Source organism: Periplaneta americana, chromosome 7 (genome assembly GCF_040183065.1).
Source record: "Periplaneta americana isolate PAMFEO1 chromosome 7, P.americana_PAMFEO1_priV1, whole genome shotgun sequence".
NCBI classification, from domain to species: domain Eukaryota; kingdom Metazoa; phylum Arthropoda; class Insecta; order Blattodea; family Blattidae; genus Periplaneta; species Periplaneta americana.
Window position 1 is genome coordinate 149,278,182 of NC_091123.1, and position 21,802 is coordinate 149,299,983.

At 34.7% G+C, this 21,802-nt stretch overlaps 1 protein-coding gene across 5 annotated transcripts in view; it reads left to right on the forward strand.

Moving 5' to 3' along the window:
* Positions 1-21,299, forward strand: part of Sulf1 (Extracellular sulfatase Sulf1) — a 651,379-nt gene extending 630,080 nt beyond the window's left edge. For 4 of the 5 annotated variants that reach the window (XM_069831559.1, XM_069831560.1, XM_069831561.1 and 1 more), the window contains 8 exons: positions 583-783; positions 2,416-3,156; positions 3,460-3,614; positions 6,621-6,805; positions 7,372-7,503; positions 9,638-9,868; positions 14,120-14,213; positions 17,436-21,299. In XM_069831559.1, the coding sequence (XP_069687660.1) occupies positions 583-783; positions 2,416-3,156; positions 3,460-3,614; positions 6,621-6,805; positions 7,372-7,503; positions 9,638-9,868; positions 14,120-14,213; positions 17,436-17,571 (1,875 nt within the window). In that variant the 3' untranslated portion in view covers positions 17,572-21,299. The remainder of the gene's footprint in view (positions 1-582; positions 784-2,415; positions 3,157-3,459; positions 3,615-6,620; positions 6,806-7,371; positions 7,504-9,637; positions 9,869-14,119; positions 14,214-17,435) is intronic. The other variant, XM_069831564.1, reaches the window with a different exon arrangement.
* The last annotated feature ends 503 nt before the right edge of the window (positions 21,300-21,802 follow it).

Genomic DNA, 21,802 nt, shown 5'->3' on the forward strand with positions numbered 1-21,802 from the left:
AGCTATCCTTTATATGGTCGTCTTTCTCTTCTGTAGAGGCGTGAGCATTTATAACTAATACACACTTCCCATATTTATATTATTCTGAATGTTAAAAAAATAAAACAATCCTATATCTGCATTGCAGCCTAGTATATTTCAGTTTAAATCACATAACAGTAAATTGTAGTGTCCTTCAGTGGAACTTAAGTACCAGTATGTAAATGTGCTGCATAATGTTTTTAAATTACATTTTTATACAAAAATTGATGTGTTTGTAAGACATTTGAAATATTCCGAGATTTTTTGGTTATTCCAGGACATAGAATTCCGGGACTATATGTATTAGAATCTTACATACTAAACCACTTTTTCCATGAAGATGCCACATTGTCTTTTTGTTTATAATGTTTTCCTTTATTTTACTGCACATCTAATTTTCAATAAAACTTCAATTACATCGAAAACGTTCAAATTTAAATAACCTCCATCTTGGAAGCGGGGCTGTAATCAAAGAGGCAAATTCAAGGACATTAATTTTACATGTTTAAAACACAACATTTTTATGTATTGCATGGGAAACTGAATTATTTGATATGACAGGTTTCTCAAGCTGTGAAAGGTTCCGAATCCAACAGTTCGACAGCTGAGAATATGATACAGCTGGCGGGCTGTGTTGTCACACCCTCTCGCAATGTAAACTGCAGTGCTGCTGTGTATGAGGACCTGCCAACGTGGAGGACCTCCAAGAATAACATCGACGGTGCCATCCGCAGGCTTCTGGTCCAAGTAGAAGCTTTGAAGGTGAATAATAGTCTTCTTCTTAAGTCTATTCTACATTTTAAGAGCTTAATGTTGTATCAAAGTGCCGTAATGCATAGCATTCAGTATAATGCAGTAACTAACCTGACGATGTCATATCCAGGCTTTGTATACTGGTTTCTGACAAATAAACATTATTATTATTATTATTATTATTATTATTATTATTATTATTATTATTGTTGTTGTTGTTGTTGTTGTTATTATTGTTGTTATTGTTATTATTATTATTATTATCATTGTTGTTGTTATTGTTATTATTATTATTATTATTATTATTATTATTATTATTATTATTATTACTATTATTATTATTTATTTTCAAAAAAATTTTTATAACAGAAATTCAAAATCACTCTCTCCAGTCTGTAGATGCATAAAATATGCCAATTTGCATGGGCACAATTTATATCCTTTTAAGGTATAGTTTCGTTTTGATTATTAGTATTTACTGTTCTTGTTCTCAATTTTATTTATATATGTTTTTGTTTATTTAAGATATTATTTATTTTGTTTTTGCACCTTTGTATCTTCTGTTTGTGTTTTGTGCTGAACTATAATTGGCCTCTGGCTGTTGTTCAGCACACAAATATTAATAATAAATAAATAAATAAATAAATAAATAAATAATAATTATTATTATTTTATTTTTGTTATTATTATTATTATATTTTATTAATATTATTTATTATTATTATTATTATTATTATTATTATTATTATTATTATTATTATTATTATTATTATTATTATTATTCACTGAAGCCACTCAGATTAGGGTTGCCATATTTTAAAAGTGAAAGTCCGGTACACTTCACTTTCTTCTTTAAATTTTCTAAATTAAAAAGAGGGAGAAATACATTAATTCCCTTGCATTAGCAGCAGGAACACGCAGCCATTATTGCATGCAGAAAAGGTTAAACAAATTTTAATTAAAAGTATTTACAAATATTTAATTAATTAATCTGTATCATATAATACAAAATACCTTATAATTTATCCATATTTTTCGACATTTTGCAGCGTTGCGTGTCCAGTATAATTATTGGTAATCAAATAACAAGCCTTGTCAAGAACATTTTATAATTACAATTTGCAAATGACAATAAGTTAAATAAATTACTTAATAATGGAAAATTCTTCAAGAAGATTTTATTATTACATCGGTATCTACGAATTTGCAAAATGAATAACCTAAAATAATTGTTTAATAAGAGGAAAATTTTCAGAAACATTTATAATTATATCTGTATTATAAAATATAGAAAAATAGGCTTAAAATTGCTTAATAAGGGGAAACATTCTAAGGGAAATTGATAATTATGTTATATCAGTACAAAAAAAGTTAGCAAAATCAATTCAGAAATAAAATTGCTTGATAAGAGGAAAAAATTTCAGGACAATTTATAATTACATCAGTACAATAATTATTGTAAAATTTAACAGAAGGAATAAATTAAAAAAGAAAGTTTAGTATAAGATGAGAAGTTTCAGGAAAATGTATAATTTTATCAATAATGAAATCAATAAGATAATAAAAAATGTCATCACTAAAAAGGTATCAGGCATTAGAATGTAACAAAAACAGTGACACTGCCATTTTATATGTTTGCAGGAAATCAGGCGCCATCTTCGTCAAAAGAGGCCACAGGACACGACGTCATACGATGCTAGTCTTGAAGAAACAGACGACGATGATAACACTGAAAGAGAAGACGGTGAAGGGACAGATGGAGGTATTGATGTAGAAGAGGAGGAAGGGGAAGAAGAAGATGAAGAGGAAGACGTAGATGAGGGAGGAATTGAAAATTATGAAGGTTTAGGTATTAAGGAGGAAGAAGCAGAAGTGGAGACAGTTACAGAAAGTAAAATAGCACAAGAGGAAGTGAGACAAGTTGAAAACCAGACAAGACGTCCACATGACTACCTGCACCATCGGACGCATCACAGAGGGAACCAGCACAAGGGCAGGAAGAGAGTCAAAGAGGATCCAGTGACAACGGAAGAGAGCATCAGGCACAAGCCAGTAGAGAGCAAGTTCGACGAGAGTCTTTTCGAAGAGTATGACAGTGAAACATCAGTGGCCAATAGACTTGTGACAACAGAACGTTCAACATACCACCACCGACATCACCACTCCTCGCCAACATCGAGACCTCAGTTCTACCAACCTTTTAATTTAACAACTGCTCAGCCAGCCCATGTGGACGCCCCTGTAGAAGTCACTCTGGACTACTTGGATTTCAATATTACTGAAGGGCCTACAACCGAGTCTTCTGCTGTGTTGAGTCCTGTGAAGCCATCTACACAACCGAGAGTGAAGCTGCCGAAGCCAACATCAGCCAGCGAAAACAAGGTGAGGCAATATCGACTGATTTCTGAAGACAGGAATATTATCATAAATTGTCCCTCGACTTCGTTTCGTCTGCTTACAAGAGCACATTTCGTCCGTATGCCCCTTAACATGCATGTACGAGTACTTTCATGCTTTAGTATATCGAACTGTTGAAGTGCAAATCGTTATAAATTCACTGTTTAAATGTACAACAATTTGGAAGTTCTGTAATGGTAAACATGAGCATTTTCTGAGTGGACTGAGGAGCGAGATGTATCTCATGTTTGTCTTGTGCAATATATAAATGTTTGTTGTGCTGATTAGGTCGGTGTAGGCCCCAGTCGCATTGACGTGACTGTGTATCGGCCCCAGAGGCCAGGCAACATCATCAACAGCAGTGTCAGCAATAGCAGCACCAACAGAAGGATCTTCCTCACGGACAGCCAGGGCCAGCACACGTGCTACTGTGAACCTGACATGTGAGTGTGTCCTCAGAGGATCCATCCTTCTATCTCTTAGGAAAGAAAAGGCGGAGAAATGAAATAAATTCATTATAATAGAATTCTAGTATTACAGCAATTGTTAGCCACTGACTTGCAACATTGAAATGAATTATTTTCCATATTATGTCGCATTTGACTAGTTTAAGTTGATGAAATTAGTCCGGAAAATAGAACTTCACCATACCATTTTATTTTACCGAATTTCAATTGTAATAACATTGTAGTAACAAAAACAAAAGAAGACAACATTCAGATGTTTATATTAACTGTAATTTTACAATCAATATCTTCCCAGATCTTCATTACATTTATTAATAATCTCTTATAAATGCTTATTTTTACACATCTCTCGCCATTTTCAAATCTTTCCGATTCAGTAAATAATTTCAATACTCCCCAAAACAACTCTCACAGCCTTCTTTGTTATTAAAAAAATGCGCTCCATTCAATCACAGTTTCAGTCATTTTATGCCTACCTCTTCAGAATTTATTACATTACTTATTTTAATAAGAAAGAAGTAAATACAACATAATCTGAAACAAAAATATTGTAGGTAACAACATAGGTGGAGTTATTGGGGGCACTGCTTCCCCCAAACTTGTCTGAACTCTTTTTTTTTTCTATTAACATTAGCAAATATTGAATGCAAAAGACTTTTCTTGCTTTTGTTTATGATTAAGTTTCTGTGCTTAAATTGACGAATTAATGTCTTCAAATCATGTGTCTAGACTATAATATTTATTTTTAATTTCTGAATGTATAAGAATTTCTATACCTCGTTTGAGGAATGGAAACACTGTAATGTGTCTTTTGCAACAGCCTGTACGCCTGTGTTAGAAGTCTGCAGCGGCCATCTACTGAATTAGGTGTTAATGAAAAAAAAAAAAAAAACATGATAGTCCCATGTTGAAAGAGTGAAAATTTTCAGTAGTTTTCATAAAACAACCATAATCCAAAGATTTTTTTTGTGAAAACAGCCATTTTCTAGGAAGATGGTATGATGGTTGCATTTACAAATAATATCCCATTCATAAACAAAAGCAAGAAAAGTCTTTTGAATTCAATATTTTGTAATGTTAATAGAAAAAAAAAGAGTTCAGACAAATTTTTGGGTGGGGGGCAGTGTCCCCAAATACCCTCCCATAACTCTGCTTATAGTTATGCCCTGTTATAATTTGTAGTAGACCTACAGTTGAAGCCCTATACAACTCAGTCCGAAACATTGTGGATATGGATGTAACACTAAAAGAAACATGCACCCCAAAAATACTTTTATTAAATGATCATATTCCGATATACTGTACCACGGTCAAGCTATAACAGGGGAGTAAGTAAATGATATCCCCCATAACCTCGTTATATTGGGATTCTATGGTTTTGCATTGTCCCCCCAAGGAAACGGTTCTCTCTTCGCCTATGCGTAACAACTACGAAAATGCTTTTACCGTACCTGTAAACATTTCATTCGCACAGTAAACTATTATTTTCTACAGTAGTTACGTAGATAACTATTATTATTATGCAACACAGCATACTGCTTATTTTTTTCCTCCTCCCTATTTTCAATTTCCCCTCTACCTCCAACATTTTTGCTTCCTCCCCTCTAATATTCATCGTGCTTTTTCCTCCTCATTCATGTTTTCACGTTTCATTTCCTCTCTCTCTCCATTTTCTTTCTCCCTTGTCTTCCTGTTTCTTTCCCTTCCACCCCTCCTACAGTCCTTCTCTTTTCCTCTTTCTTCTTTTATTCCCCCTTCCAGTCCTTCAATCCCTCTTTTCTTCTCTTTGTTTTTCTTCTCTTCTACTCTTCACTCCTCCTCTTCCTTGTGTTTCTATCCTTTTCTTTTTCCCTTTCATTCTTTCCTCAGTCCGTCTTCTCCCCATCCTGTATTCTTTCACTTTCCTTTCCATTCCTTTCTTCCTCCTCTACCTCTACGTTTCTCTCCTCTTCTTCCTCTTCCTGTTTCTTCTTCATCCAGTCGGTGTGTAACTTAGTGAATTTATTGGGATGTTGTCAGTGTATGTAGGCTAAACATGTTTCGTATAATTCTCACTTTTTAATTTAGATTGCATATCTTCATTCCTTAGTCTTCCACTTCCAGAGTATCTAAACATAAATCTGCTTATTATATGATTTTATGAATTTCTTCACCTACTGGCTACAATTCCACATTTCACAGAATTCTTGTATCACTTTCTAATGGATATTTTGAAATTATAATGCAGTGTCATTCTCTATAGAGCATAAAGTATGACATGAATGTATTTCAGTAGGCTACATTATATGCAGTAGAATATGATATGTAACTGTGCAGCGTCAGCCATTGTATTGACAAATTTCATCATAGAATGTTTCGTTTGTCAATTACTGTAACTAGGAAAAATTATTTTATAAATGACTATCTAATTTCTTAAACCATTACTGCAAGTCTGATAGTAATGACGTGTGTTGAACTCAGTAAGTTATGGTAACAGTCTAATTAATTCACTGCTATGGAGTAACGGTTAGCACGTCTGATTGTGAAACGAGCAGGCCTGAGTTCAAATCTGATTGGGGTTTTTTCTGGGGTTTTCTCTCAACCAATTGAAGCAGAATTGCTGGTTAAGTTTCGGCATCATACCTCGGACTCATTTGGCTATCATTAATTCACATATCATCATCATCATCATCATCATCATCATCATCATCATCCATATCATAGCCTGAGTTGAGTTCACAGTATGGCGTGCTGTACTTGTGCAAGAGCGTGGCCATTCGGCTACAAATATCATTCACAAAATAGGTGTGGTAAGCACAGTAAGCCTCAGGCTGCAGTGTAAGCCTTCGGGCCCCTCCTCTGTAAAAGAGAAAAAAAAGGAACAGTCTGTTCAGAGATATTTATATGGCATTTGTGTAGAGTACAATGAGTACAATATGCTGCTTTTTTTTAAAGAGTACTGGTAATGAAAACTAGGCATTATCTTCTAATTATAAATTTCAGACTCTCAAGGCGTGAAGAGAAAGAAATTGCAAAAGAAGCACGCCGAAGAATCAAGGAAGAAAGACTGAAGAAGAAAGAACGGAAGCTTAAGAAGAAAGCAAAGTTAGAAAAAGAATGTCTGGCAGAGAAGATGAATTGTTTCAACCATGACAATGATCACTGGAAGACTGCACCTCTTTGGACAGGTGAGATGAGAATCTGCAAATAGAGTAGTATTGCTAGTGTTAAAGAATGCAGCATAGTTTCTCATGAGAACAAGTAAAATTAGAAACATCTGTTACATATCACATACAGGAAATACTAATAATTTTATTTCAATATAACAGGTAGATTTATTGTAACTAGTTAAAGTGCAACCCATTCAACAGATAAGTATAAATACAAGAGGTAATCAAACGAAACCTGCCTGTGCTCTGTTTTTGAATGTTAATTGTAGTTCAGTGGTTTTAGTGGCTTATGTGCTTCCTTGCTCTGTAGCTACGTATTGTGGGTTCGTACCTGGGTAGGGTGATACTTTTTACACGAGATTCAATGTATGACTTCGTCCAGAATCACCCTTTGTTCATTGTGGAACAATTTTTTGCCATAATCACTATCGTCGATCATGATTTCACAAGTCATCTTTTGCCCCAGGCATTGAGATTTATTGGATGGAAATGGAAGTGCTTGGATAAAATTTACCACAATGGAAACAAAAGGGTTTCATCTGAGTGAGCATCACTTTGCCACAATCTTGTCTTGTTTGTTTCAGAGGGTCCATTTTGCTTTTGCATGAACGCCAACAATAACACGTACTCATGCCTGAGAACAATCAACGCCACTCACAACTTCCTCTACTGTGAATTTGTTACTGGGCTGGTGACGTTTTATAATCTCCGAATTGGTAAGAATAGCAATATGTTCTGTCTCTCTTTTTTTCTTCCGTACATGGCCATATACAATATGGATGTGCACGTCAGCACAAGTGAAGAGTACAGGGGGAAAACAAAGTCACAATTTTCATAAGGGTGAAGGGTAATGTCAGAAAAATTTATTGCTGTTCCTAATGAAAAAGTAGGAAAGGATGACTGTATCCATGGTGATAATTCTCCTTTAACAGTTTTGATAAGAAAAACACTGAAGTTTGCAGTAATATACTGAATTAGATGATGAAATCACTCTTATGAGAATTGTTACTTTGATTGTTATTTCTGTGTAATCTTAAAGTACAATAGAAAGGTAAATGAATAAATAAACAAATAAATACACAATGTAAATTGTGATATGTTTATCAATTGAAATAATTTACGCAATATTACTAAACCATAATGTAATTTGTATTAGTCTTAAGGAACTCATCAACACTATAAAAAGTCTTACTATTGTCAGCGAATTTAGAACTGACGAATCAAGGTCAAGGAATGGACTGCATTTTCCACGCGTGCTTACTCCATTCCTGGACCATTCTCCTCAACTAACGTTAGCTGGGACAGCCAGAATTACCAGTGTTTGAGTTCACAGCTTTCAGTTCAATGACTGCCAATTCGAAATGCGCTGAATATAGTTAACCATTCTTAAATCACTACCTTAAGTCTTTTAAAATTAACAGTAGTTGCATTTCCTGGCAATTTATTAAAACATTTGAATAGGATATTTCAAGAAGGCCCAAATGACACATTTTTTATTTTATCCTGATTTTGTGTTCGTAATATGGAAAGGCATCTGTGTATGGAAAGTGTGACTCAACATTTTATTCGGAACACTACGCAAATGGCTCCTAAAAATACTGGATATTTAAAGAAGAGCCCCATTGTTATTCCATAACAAACTTTCTATCAGCTGGTAAAATTTTGAAGTTGACTGTATTCTTCTGCTAGTTTTCTGTTCAATGTTGGCATTTTTACTAATTTTGATTTCCTTAATACCATGGATCAGTGAAAATAAAAATAATCAATCAATCAATCAATCAATCAATCAATCAATCAATCAATCAATCAATCTTCTTAATATATCCAGCTGTTTGCTGACAACATAAAATCCACTATAGTCCACTATAGTCTATTCAGTTGTTGTTTTTTTGCGAGAAATGAGGGGTATTTTGATCAGTGTTCATTATAGATCCTGTTGCTAGTAGCCAGAGTTGGGTATAGTCAATATATACTGCAGGGCTGTGTCTTCTGCAACTGGTACTGATGATTTTAATTTACTTCTTTTGTGGTTTATGGATGGACAGTAAAATAAAAATTAAAAAAATGTAAAAATAATGTAAATTTTGTTTTTAACTCTAAAAATAAAATAATGTTTCAGTTTTCTATATCTGTGCTTATTTTGACCCTATAACAATTTAAAGCCCCTCAGGACGAATTTATAAATGCTGTACTTTGACACTCATTTTCTCGATTTTCCAATTTTTTTGTAACATTCAAAATGCTCTAATGAATGCAGTTTTTCTGGAATCTCAATGAAATTTTGCACAGACGTCTACAAAAGCATGTGAAGTAAACTGACACATGTGTTTTCTTCTGATATTGAAAGTATTCAAATCACCATGTGTTGAGGATGTGATAAGTTTTAAAAAATTGAAAAAATAACAACTAAAAGAATAATTTTCTTTTTTCCCAAAAAGTAATTGGAAGAATATATAAAGCATGTGTCATATTTTACATAGGACGTCTATCAGAAATAAATTAAATATAAACTTAAAGAAATATTATGTAAACTTTGAAAATTGGGACCATTATAATTCAGTGTTAAAAAAAACAACAAAAAAATTAATTATAAGTTAACTAATTTGAATATATATAAAAGTGAAAATTTGTGTATTGCATGTCCGTATTGTAAGAAATATATGGTAAAAGTTTCAGACTAATTGGTTTAAAATTGTAGAAGTTAGAAATTTCACCAATTCATAGTCTTAACTCATCTCACCATAAAAAAGTATACCTTTTGATTGTTCAACATCTTAAACTCCTGCTTTTACCATGAAATACTGTAATGTAATTAATAAATTTGTTAATATTTGATTGGTGTGTTTGTAGATCCATTTGAGCAGTGGAACCGAGTGCACGCTCTGACAGATGGAGAACGCTCTTATCTTCGTGATCAGTTGGCACAACTGAAAGCATGTCGTGGTACTAAGCAGTGTACTGTTGGCAATGCAGCTGCGTCTTACAGCCAGGCCCATTCTGGAGCTAATGCTGCACCCTCGGCCAACACGGCCTCATTACCCAACACCAGCATTCGGTACAAGAAGCGCAAATACCCTTCAAGTGAGTAGCACGCAGTATTATCTGTTTGAAACAGGTGGGAGGCTATAGTGGCTTATCAAAGAGGTGTTTGATTTCGAATTTTTTTCATCTCTAGTGGGATACAGACTTGACTATTCTTTGAAGACTGGGCCTTCCTGTGTTTTGAGACGAAAAATAATAGTTATAGAAGATGCAGTGTTCAATGGCATGTGGAAGTATAAGGAAAATTGTGCCACTCAACAACACATAAGCACTATTTCCCAGTCATGCTGGCAAACTAGTCCAGCTGTGGACACGTGTTTTTGTTTGATATTGCTGCCCCCAATCCTCTAGACCAGGCCTGCACAAACAGCGCTCAACGAGCGCACGTGCTCCTTCAGAGCGGGAGAGCGGTGTTTACCGCTCGCCGAAACGGAGAGGAAGATACGTCAGAATGACATACTCATAGACTTGCTATAGGTAGAGGAGTGGGAAACGACCACTCGTTTATATAGTGGAGTGCAGTGTGTAGGCCTATTCTCAGTAACTGTTTCATGTTGCTTACCTACTGCTACAGAACAATATGGAGGAATCTAAAAGACGGAACATAACATTTAACATTTAACGATTTACAGCTCGAGCTTATTGATCTTCAATGTGACCTAAGGGCTAAAGATCGTTTGAATAATACTGCTAGCCTGGTTGAGTTTTACAAGACTAAACATTAGCAATAATATCCACGACTACACAGGCTGGCTGTGAAAATGATTGCTATGTTTGGCTCAACATTTATATTTGTGAGCAACTGTTTTCTATAATCAACTTTAATAAAGGCAGACATCGAACATCTGTAACTGATGTTTCATTATGATCAGTAGGCTACTGTTCCTTTCAGCTGCCAACAGCATAAAACCTCGTTTTGATGTACTGATAAATAAAAATATAACAAAATGATATTGTACATTTAAGTAGCTATATGGGTAGAATTTCTATTACTTCTATAAAATAAATATTTCTTTATTAATTAATAACAGTCCAAGATAGTTTTGCAAACACTGAACGGGAATTCATTTCATATGCACTCGTAATAGTACTTCCTTTTGTGTTTATTTTGTACGAGATCACCCCTTCTTCCAGTCCACCCTTATATAGAGCGCAGCTAATATCTGCATTCCGCTCATGAGCTGTGAGCCGGCTCGGAGAGCACAAACCTTGTGCAGGCCTGCTCTATATATATATCAAGTGCTTCAGATCAACAGATTTGAATGCAATAGATACAAAAATCTTGAAGCTGGAACAGATCAAAGGGGCCAACTCATGTTTTTGATGATGATCTCCATAATTATTTATTTTTTCTTTGAAATAGAACTGTGTTGGCTTTCAAATTTGGTTAATTGTAGCTTTGATGACTTGTTTGTCTACGGAATATTTTGTGAGTTCATACTGATACATGTGCTGTTTCAAAATGGAATTAGGGTTGCATAGGTTAAGTCTAGATTTCACTGGACATGACCTGCATTTGACTAGGCATTGTAGAAAATCATAAATTGTCCTGCATTTCTCTCTTGTCAAATCTCAGTGGTCCAAAGAGAAAAACCGTCTATATCTGGAGTCCATTAGAGGAATATTTGTAAAATTTAATTTGAGACATCAGTCTTGTGTGGGTTTCCACAAGCATTTACTGGATGACGAAGACAAATTGGGTCATCAAAGAAGTACCAACAATCAGGAAATTAAACAAGATACGTATAAACTTATTTATAACCTGTACAATTGGTGGGTAGTTAATTAAATTAATTATTATTAAGAGTTCTGTATCAATTTTATTGTATAGTGTAACTAACAATTTAGGTACCTTATTATATAAAATATTGAAAATAAACATCAAATCACGTGTCATGCTATCTTCTCCTGCTTTTTGTGGAAAATCCTGCTTTTTCAGATAAAATGTCCTGCTTTTCATTCCTTTTCATCTGGTAACCCTATTCTCTTATGATAAAGAAAAATTCTTCTGTATCAGGGATACACTTGCATGTAGAATATCTTAGCCAAGTTCAGGAATGGCACTACAGTTGTGTTGATTTGAATGTTTTATTTTTGTTTCGGTTTACAAATGAGTTAAAACTAAGAAACGTGCATATTTTTAAATATTATTTTACTCAATATTGTGACCTAAATTATAGTCTTGTTATAATTAAATTGATGGTTTTATGTTATAAACATAAACCATATCATCAATGAATCTTGGCTTCGTGCCCCAAAAAATTGCACTAGAATTTGTTGTGACCATGTCTCCCGTATTTTTGTGGTCAAAAGTTGGTCACCCTAGTTCAGATGCTCTAAAATTCCCTTTTACAAGTTCGAATTACTTGACAATTTTTTCTGGGGAAACCTCACACCACTCTGGTAACTGAGATCTTCATTAGCATCCCCTCCTCCCTTGGAAAATATACATGGACGCCCTTGTATGCATGAATCTCTTTGTTTGCCCCAATAAATTGTAAAGTGCAGAAATCTGCTGGAAAAGTTGTGGCTTCATTGCCACTGTGAATGCTGAGTATTATTGCAATCTTCGAAGATACTGCGAGAAGAACTGAATCTCAAGAAACTGAACAAAAGAATCATTCATTACATTTAATAGATTCGGCTCCATCAGACCTATTTTCTGTTTGCAAACCTCAGACAAGAGACGAAAGGAAGGATATTACAGAGCAATAAAGTTGTGATGGAAGCAGTGAGTGATGTTAATGAAAAAATTCGGATTTTTACTTTGTTGGAATAAAAAAAAATATTTGGATTCTGTCATAAGTGTATTTAATTAAAAGAGGCTTATGTTTATAAGTAAATAGGTACAATCCAATTAATCCAAATCTCGTCATTTTTTCTTTGGTGGACTGAAAGCACATCAAATACGGTAAGATCACTTATGAAAGCTCAACTAAATCCACTGTGTGAATGTGATGGCTTGCAAATTATGTTTTTATAGGTTACGGTGAAACCTCTCGTTACAGATACCTCCAAGATACGGACACTCCTCATATATGGACAGATTTTTATGTCCCAACTGAAATAATATAAAAATAATGATAAATTTAACTCTCGTTTACGGACACTCTGAGACACGGACATGGACAGTTGTTTCACAGTCCTAAAGCTTGCTTTACCTCCTGACTGCGGTCAGAACTTAGATTTCAAGACCTAATATGTTGCAAAAATGGAAAATTTAGTTTTGAGAACTGTACAGAAATTCCTTAACATGAAAGAAAACAATAAGGGTCTTGTAGGCTACCACTAGCCCAGCCAGCTACCCTTGTTAGCTGGAAGTGGGTGGATAAACGAAGTCATAAAATTTAACCTGTCTGATGGGTCCAAGGTTTCCACGATCGTGAAATTGTATTCAACACGTGATGGGTTAGTAGGATTATTCTCTTCATTTCAATCAGTTGTTCTGTTCGAGAGACATGGCACCTGAACGTAAAGGTTAAGTTGAAAACTGTAAATTACAGTTCTGCATAACTGTAGACCTAGAATAAAATTGCATGGCACAGTACTGTAGTTCAAAATTGCAAAGAATTTACTGTAGTATACTGAATTTGGAATTAAACTACAGTAATACATTTCATTTAAAGCGTGAAGGGATACATAATGCATATTATAAATTTCCTGTTAGATTGGGGAGTCTCCCTCCCAATAAAGGACACTTCCTAAATGCGGACAGATTGGTACGTCTCTTCGATGTCCGTAAATGAGAGGTTTCACTGTATTTGTAAGTTATTTAAGATAATCGGGAATTGCCAACCTTTCATCCATTTGGTTGGAACATTCCGCGTTTTCCAGGTTGAATGGCAGTCCTAGCTGGGATACAAAATAAACTATAATTTAGAATCAAAGCAGTTTCCGAGATAAGGTTATATGAATGTTTTTAGCAGTTTTTAGGTCATGAATTCATTCCTAAATCGAATTCCACATTTACAGACACAGATTAAACTCCAAGATCACTGTAATCAAGTAATTGATCACTGTTTGCTAGGATCCATAATTATCTTGTACACTCTTTGTTGAAGTTTCTACTGGTACATGAGGTCTAGCATTAAGTCTCGTAGTATGTGAATGTGGAGAAGTTACGCACTTCACACATTCTAAAAGATGATCATTGATTGGGATGCTACTAATTTGCTCACGCAAAGCTGTTTCCTGTGTTCTAATGAAACTAACGTGAGTGTTTGATGTGTTTTCTTCTCTCTATCTGTCTATCTCTTGGCTCGCTCGCTCGCTTTGTGGCTGCTGCAACAGATGCAGGCCTCTACAGTCATTCCTCGGCCATGCACCTGGTCAGCCAACCTCACCTATTGCCACCAACAAACAAAAAGAGGAAGAAACTGCCAAAGTAAGTACCTCGCTTCATCTCGCCTTGCTTTTAGTTGTACTCTTGCTTGGTGGGTGTCGTATTCATGGGTGATGGAATTGCTTTTATTTTCTTCAGAAATTTAAAAAAACTTTTCGTTATAACAAAGGTGATTTTACTTGAAGAACCACATATATACAGTTTTTCAAAAGTAAGAGATTATTTTAATTGCTCATATTTTCTACAATGTTGATACTAGCATATTACACAAGAAATAGAATGTTATGCATCACCATCTATTACCATAACTTCATCTTAGGTGTTCTGTGTGTCCACCATTTGTACCAGTAACAGACTACCTTCTGTGCTGTACACAGCAGCTCTGAGTTCGTGTTCTGGAATATCTGCCACATTATGTACGTTGGAGTCCTTCAACTCTTCAATTTTATTGTCGTAGGTTTGCTCAAGAATGCTCTTTCCTTTCCGTATCTCCATAACCAATAATATGCTGGGTTAATATCTGGCGATCTTGCAGGCCAAGTTACAGGAAAATGCGTAATTATAACAGGACAATCAGAAACAGACAAACTCGTAGTCATGGTGATGCAAAAAGTCCCATTTCTTATGTAATAAGCCAATGCCAGAAATTTTAAAACTGTATAAAAAAGGAAGAAAATATGTACACATCCAGAAACAAAATTTGGGCACCTGTGCATGCTCAGTTAAGCACTGAGCATGTGCAGTATGTTATAACTGGAACTTGGAACATTCAGGTGGCCCAATAATTAAAGTTATATACCTTTTACTTTTGGAAAACCCCATATTTCCTTATGGATTAATTTATTTTCTTTCTATATTCCATTAGATGCTTGTTAGGGACTCATCTTAGGTTAACAAAACTTCGACAGAGGTTCTCAAAGTGTGAACTTTAAGATTCTGGATGTTAATATTAATAAAATATGGTTTATAAGCAATTGTGATAATAATTTTCTTTATCAATGTTATGTGTTATGATATTGATTTCAACCCATATTAAGGCCATGGCCTTCCCAATTCTCCTCCTTCACTCTTCTCTTTTTCCTACAGCTGCCTTCCGTTTCGGACAGAGACAGATTGACAGCATCATTCCGGACCACATTATTATTATTATTATTATTATTATTATTATTATTATTATTATTATTATACGAGGAGCGTCCAGAAAGTAAGTTTCCCTGAAACCGTTTACAGAAAGAAAACACAATTTTATGGAAATATTTATTGGAACTGATACAATAATTGTTGAGCTATTTTTTAACATATTTCCCACTGGAACTGAGACATTAATTGTTATAACAAGGGATCAGCTTTTGTATCCCTGTGTCGTAGAAGTCTGCTGCCTGGGATCAGAATCAGTGTGTGACAGCTGTCTATTGAACCCACTGTATGATAAATGTCTCATTTCCGATGGGAAATATTCAGGAAAGTAGCTCAACAATTGCTGTATCTGTTCCAGTGAATCTTTCCATGAAATTGTGTTGTCTTTCTCTAAACGGCTCCAGGGAAACTTACTTTCTGGACGCGCCTCGTATAATGTAATGCAGTCAGTTTTTAATTCAGACAATTTTCTTTGAGTAAACAAATTAAATCTACGGGGTAAACTGACTGTATGTTATAAATCTATCGAAAAATAAAGTAATGCATACTATATAAACTATTTCCACCAATTTTCTGCCGAATGTGTGTACACATAATACTATTGAAGATTGAAGTAAGCAATGTGTAGCAGAGACAGTCATTGAGCCTAAGTTCTCTGAGCATGCTCAAATCTATTCACTAAAATTAGACGTAAATATAACTGAAATATAACTCTCAAATAATCCATATGATTTTTATTCCATTTTGAACAATCGAATTATTTCATAGATTTTATTCCATAATCGTTGTTTCAATATAGACTCCTTTCCATGGTTGAATAGTTGAGGTTACCACAACAGCCAAAGATTTTCATTTTTAGCTTAGATTATTTTTTTGTTTAGTCTTGCTAATAAGTGGTTTTTTAATACTAAATTACTTCAGCCAATTGCTCCACTTCGGGAGAAGGACCTATTTTTAGCATAAAAATACTTCATAGTATTTACTTCATTTGAGTGAAATTTCAAGGTCGTTAGGAAGAAAATAATAATTGCTTTTACGCCATTTTTAAATAACTGCTGCGTTCCAGTTCATTTACTCTGTGCTCAAACTTCTCTGTTTAATATCTGGAGCTTGTTTATTTTACATTTTTCAACATTTAGTATGTAATATCTCAGACAATAACAGAGATAATTGAATAAAATTTTCAGGGCATATTCTCACATTATACATGAATAATTATGTAAGAGAAAATTTCAAATTAAAGAATAAGTTAAAAATAGACCTGCAATTTTTCTTTCTGTTCATAAAAATGCAAAATAAAAATATAAAAATTAAAGTTACTAAAAATCATAAACAAAATTGATTAGCAGTGTTTTAGCTTTCACTTAAGACAAGATTTGTGATATTCTTGACAGCAGATATATCATTTTCTTTATAATACTGCATTTTTTTGCATTTTTTATGTCTGTGACTATCATAAAGGGCGAACGTAAAAATGTTTTATTTAAAAGGTTTCATACATAGATATAAACTATATTAGGGAAATATAAAATAATATGAGAAAAGAGATTTCCTGTAGGTCCTTCCCCTTAATTAGGACATTAAAAAATACAGTTTTGATGGATTCAGTCAAAACGGTACCTTGTTACATTGAATGGAAATGAAATGTTATAATAATAGAAGTAAAAAATGGAAGATTTATTTCTCCATTTATATTAGAATTGTCTTTTTCAAGATATCAAAATTCTGATTAGAGGCTGTTAGTTTCGAAATAAATGTAAGCATAATATATATAAATTTTGTGAAGAGTTTAATTCAAATTTTATTTGATTCTAGTTCCCTAACCGTAATGGATTAACTAGATACAGGAAAAAATGACTACATAATATATTATTTCATTGTCCAGAGTGACCCATTGAATTCACCTCTGAGTGCAATGGTTTACATCACTCTTTGAACTGATGATGGATGGTGAGTTATAAAAACTAGTGAAATGACATGGTAATTGGGTACCTCAAGAAAAACAACTGTAACATGTCTTTGTTCAGTGAAAAAAGGACTTGAAGCCGAGACATTGACATGCAGAGCTAGCCATTTGGCTGACAACCACAACAGTATTACCATGATTTTAAATTTATAATGTTGCAGGCCCTGGCGGAGGCGTAAACCCTGGCCAAATCCCAACCAGTGGCGTCAGCGCAGACGACGTTTTCGACAGTACTACCAACAACAGCAGCAGCAGCAGCAGCAGCAACAACAACAACAACAACAACAGTCACAATAGACGTTATGATCAGACTTTAGTGAATAACAGAAGAGCGTCTCGGTTCCCGCCCAGGCAGACTGTCTGATATCGACACAAGTGTGGAAGCTTTCAATTGTTAGACTGAGATCTAAAGAATTAGAAGTCTCTTTGAAGAATTCGTGGTCACTGTGTTATTGAAATTTGTCGGTTGTTCGTTATTTCGTAAGTGTTGGCCTATGGACTATAGCCAATTCATTAGCATGTCCTGGCAACATATCCTCAATAGTAAGGTCCTTACCACTCCAATGTATCATGTATCATCTTTGGAAAAGAATTCATATGTAACCTGCATGTAATATCTCTGTGTTTTATTTAATTTTATATATATTTGAGAAAAGACACAGACATTATTAGAAGTGATACACAACAAGAAACTGTTTGTGGACTAGTGAGAAGCTGAACTGTGTTAATAGAGAAGCATTTATATATAGACTTAGCCGAAGAATCTTCGCTCGCATGTGGTTGTTGAGTTCCGAAGTGCACGTCCACCAGTATTTAGATTTCTTCTGTTCTGTACAGTGAGAACGCGGCACTAGAATTTGAAACAGGGTTAGATATCTGCCGGACTGTAAGAGTAGCGAACACCTATTTTTGTGTACACGGCACAATAGATGTTTAACAAATGCAAAAACAAAAAAACAAAAATAAATAAATATATTTGTTTGAACTTCTGGCATCTCCAAATATTTTAAGACGAGCAATTGTTGCAGTAACTATTGTTAGCGTGAATTGTATTGAATATCAAGTGTTCAGCTCAACAGGATTTCATATTATGCTGCACATCATTAAATACAAGATACAGTATTCGTTTCCTTGTGATCAGGGATGTGGGTGTACTCTCGTCCAAAAAAGTGTTGATTGGCTGTCTTTTAATTTTAGCTCTGGGCTTTGAGATTCTCATAGGAAAATATCGTGGTGGGATTTTTGAGTAGGTGTTTCAATTGTGTCTATATTCTGCCAACCTCTCTCATTCTTGTTGCTTGTTTGTTGTCAGGGTTGTGGACGCTGACATGATTGTAGCCTAGAGTTTGAGCATTTTGTGTTTCCTTCCAATTTTATTTCACCATTGATCTTGTACTCATCATCATCATCATCAATGGCACAACAGCGCTTCATGGGCCCTGACCTTCTTCAGAAGTTTTCGCCATTCCTCCCTATCCAATGCCAAACTTCTCCAATTTCTAACACCCAAAGTCTTGATGTCATCCATTACACAGTCTTCCCATCTCAATCTCGGTCTCCCAACCTTCCTTCTTTCCATCAGAATAAATTTAAAAACTCTCTTCGCAACTCTATCATCTTGCATTCTCACAACATGCCCGGCCCAATCCAATCTTCTTATTTTTATAAATTTAACAATGTCCGGCTCATTATATAATCTGTACAGTTCGAAATTATATCTTCTTCTCCATGTTCCGTTTTCTCTAACTGGTCCAAAGATTTTCCTAAGAATCTTTCTTTCAAATGTACATAATAATGTCGCATCTGACCTCGACAATGGCCAAGTCTCAGATGCGTAAGATAGTACAGACCTTATAAGAGTTTTATAGGTAATAATTTTTGTACTCCTAAATATAATTTGAGGTTTCATATGTCTTCTAAGACCATAAAAGCATCAATTGGCAGATGATATTCGTTTTTTTATTTCAGAACTAACATTATTTTTGTTGTTAATTTCAGAGCCAAGATAGATAAAACTATGGACAGTTTCAAATTTAAAAGAGTCTATTTCCAGATAAGGGGGTCCATTTATATTAGCTCTCGTGACTGGCATATACTTTGTTTTTTCTTCATTAATTTGTAAATGCATCCTTTTTGCTGCCTTTTCCAGCTTAATAAAGGCCTCTTTCATTGCTGCCTGACTTCTTCCTATGATATCTAAGTTGTCAGCATTAGCCATCACCTGAATCGACTTATAGAAAATAGTTCCCCTAGTATTAATACGTGAATCCCTCATGAGATCTTGTACTCATGGTCCTCCCCTTTTTTCTCTCTCTCTCTTTATCATACCACCACCACCACAACCATCATGTTACAGTATGTTGAATGTATAACATAGCTATGCTGGTAACCTGGAATAAGGGTATGATAGTTGCTACAACTCCTGTGAAACTTGGAGGATATAATTAATGACAATAGTTATGCATCATAACATGGGCGTCTATAATTTCTCCTCTGAATTGAATATAGTTTATTTCGGTCAATGTAAGTTATTACTATAATGAAAAGGGCAAGTGGATCTACGAGGGTGGATCGAAAAGTAACGCACAACAATTTTTTGTGGCAACGTATTTAATAGGTAAGCAAAACGAAATAATGCAGGAGAAAACCACAGGTTTTACCTATTTTTCAACACAGGAACCAAGTTTCTCGACACATTTCCCCCATCGTGACACCAGATTCAGTGCACCTCGTTCATAAAACTCCGTATAACCACCTGCGCACGACTGATTTTACTTCTTCATCCAAACCAAAGCCTTGGACTCCTAGGAATTTTTCATTGGTCCGAAGATGTGAAACTCAGACAGGCGAAGTCTGGGCTGTAGGGTGGGTGACTGCTGCCTCAATGCCTCTGATATTGGGTGGCGTTGCAGCGGTCACTGGTCGGCTGGAACGTGCTTCGTCGGTAAGATTTACTCGGCTCTCTTCAAAGAACCTGCATCACCTGGAGATGTTGCTAAGGTCCAGACAATCAGCACCATAAGCCTCCAACATTTCCCTGTGGATTTCACTCGGACTTTTTTGTTTTGCTCAGAAAAAAACGGACTACATCTCGCTTCTCTTCACAAGTAGACGATGCTAACACACGTTCCATCTTTACTCAGTAGTTACCACTCGTTCCACCAGGGTGACACCTAATCGAGCTATTGCTGTCTGTAGCGCAAGATTCAAACTATCTGCCAACTTTGAACGTCCTAACCAAAATAATATACCTTAAAGAAATTGTTGTGTGTTACTTTCCAATCCTTCCTAGTAGTAACAAAACCTAATGGGTGAACATATAAAAAAACAAGATTACATTATATTATAAAATTCTTATTAGATTCAAAATCAGAGTGGTTACACATTTATACAGGTGGATCTCTATAATAAAATAATATTGCCGGAGGAGGTATTCATTGTTTTTTTTTTTTTAATATCTCACACTAGGAGAACACTCGAGACTCTACACTCTATGATGGTGAATTAAATCGATATATATAACAATTAATTTATGGTAGTAGCCATATTTTGTGACTCAAAACCTGCAATTCAAGCTATTGTTTCATTAACTTCAGAAGAACAGGGCATAACAAAAATCTATACCAAAATTAAATTTCTACAAAAACTGAATAAACAGTTGCTTTACATTGGTTAGCTTCCTATTGTGGTTTGGAATGAAATGAAAATGCAGACTTTTTGGCAAAGAAAGGAACCACAATCCAACAAAGATTTCATTAGTATGAGATTTCGTATTATTTATCAAAATTATTAATAAAGAAAATTATGAATGGGCAATATTAAATAATAATAAAAAATTTAGTGAAAATAAATCTTGATGGGAAATAAAAAAAGTAAAAAATAAATAAAAATTTGATTCTTAATTCTTCAATAAGAACAGCTTTCATGACTATTTGGCAGACTATCTCTTCAGAAATGGATTTCATACATCACCAAAATGTGTTCTCTGCAGAGAAAAAGATTCAGATATTATCCCTTAACCGTACTTACTTACTCACAAATGGCTTTTAAGGAACCGGAAGGTTCATTGCCGCCCTCACATAAGCCCGCCAGCGGTCCCTATCCTGTGCAAGATTAATCCAGTCTCTATCATCATACCCCACCTCCCTCAAATCCATTTTAATATTATCCTCCCATCTACGTCTCGGCCTTCCTAAAGGTCTTTTTCCCTCCGGTCTCCCAACTAACACTCTATATGCATTTCTGGATTCGCCCATACGTGCTACATGCCCTGCCCACCTATTCCGAGGCTTATTATAGGGATACGTAACAACCGTACAAGAGAAAAAAACTTCTAGCTCATATTGAACTATATAAAGCTATCGACACGATATAAATAACATCACAGACGTTTACTGGCATATTAGAAAACAAATTTAGAAAATCCAATCTTCTGAGGGTTTGGTTAATGAACTGTTTACAATAGATAACAACTGCTAATGTAACAAAGTGTAGCCCCTTTATTTCATTTAAGCAGAGCCATTAACTA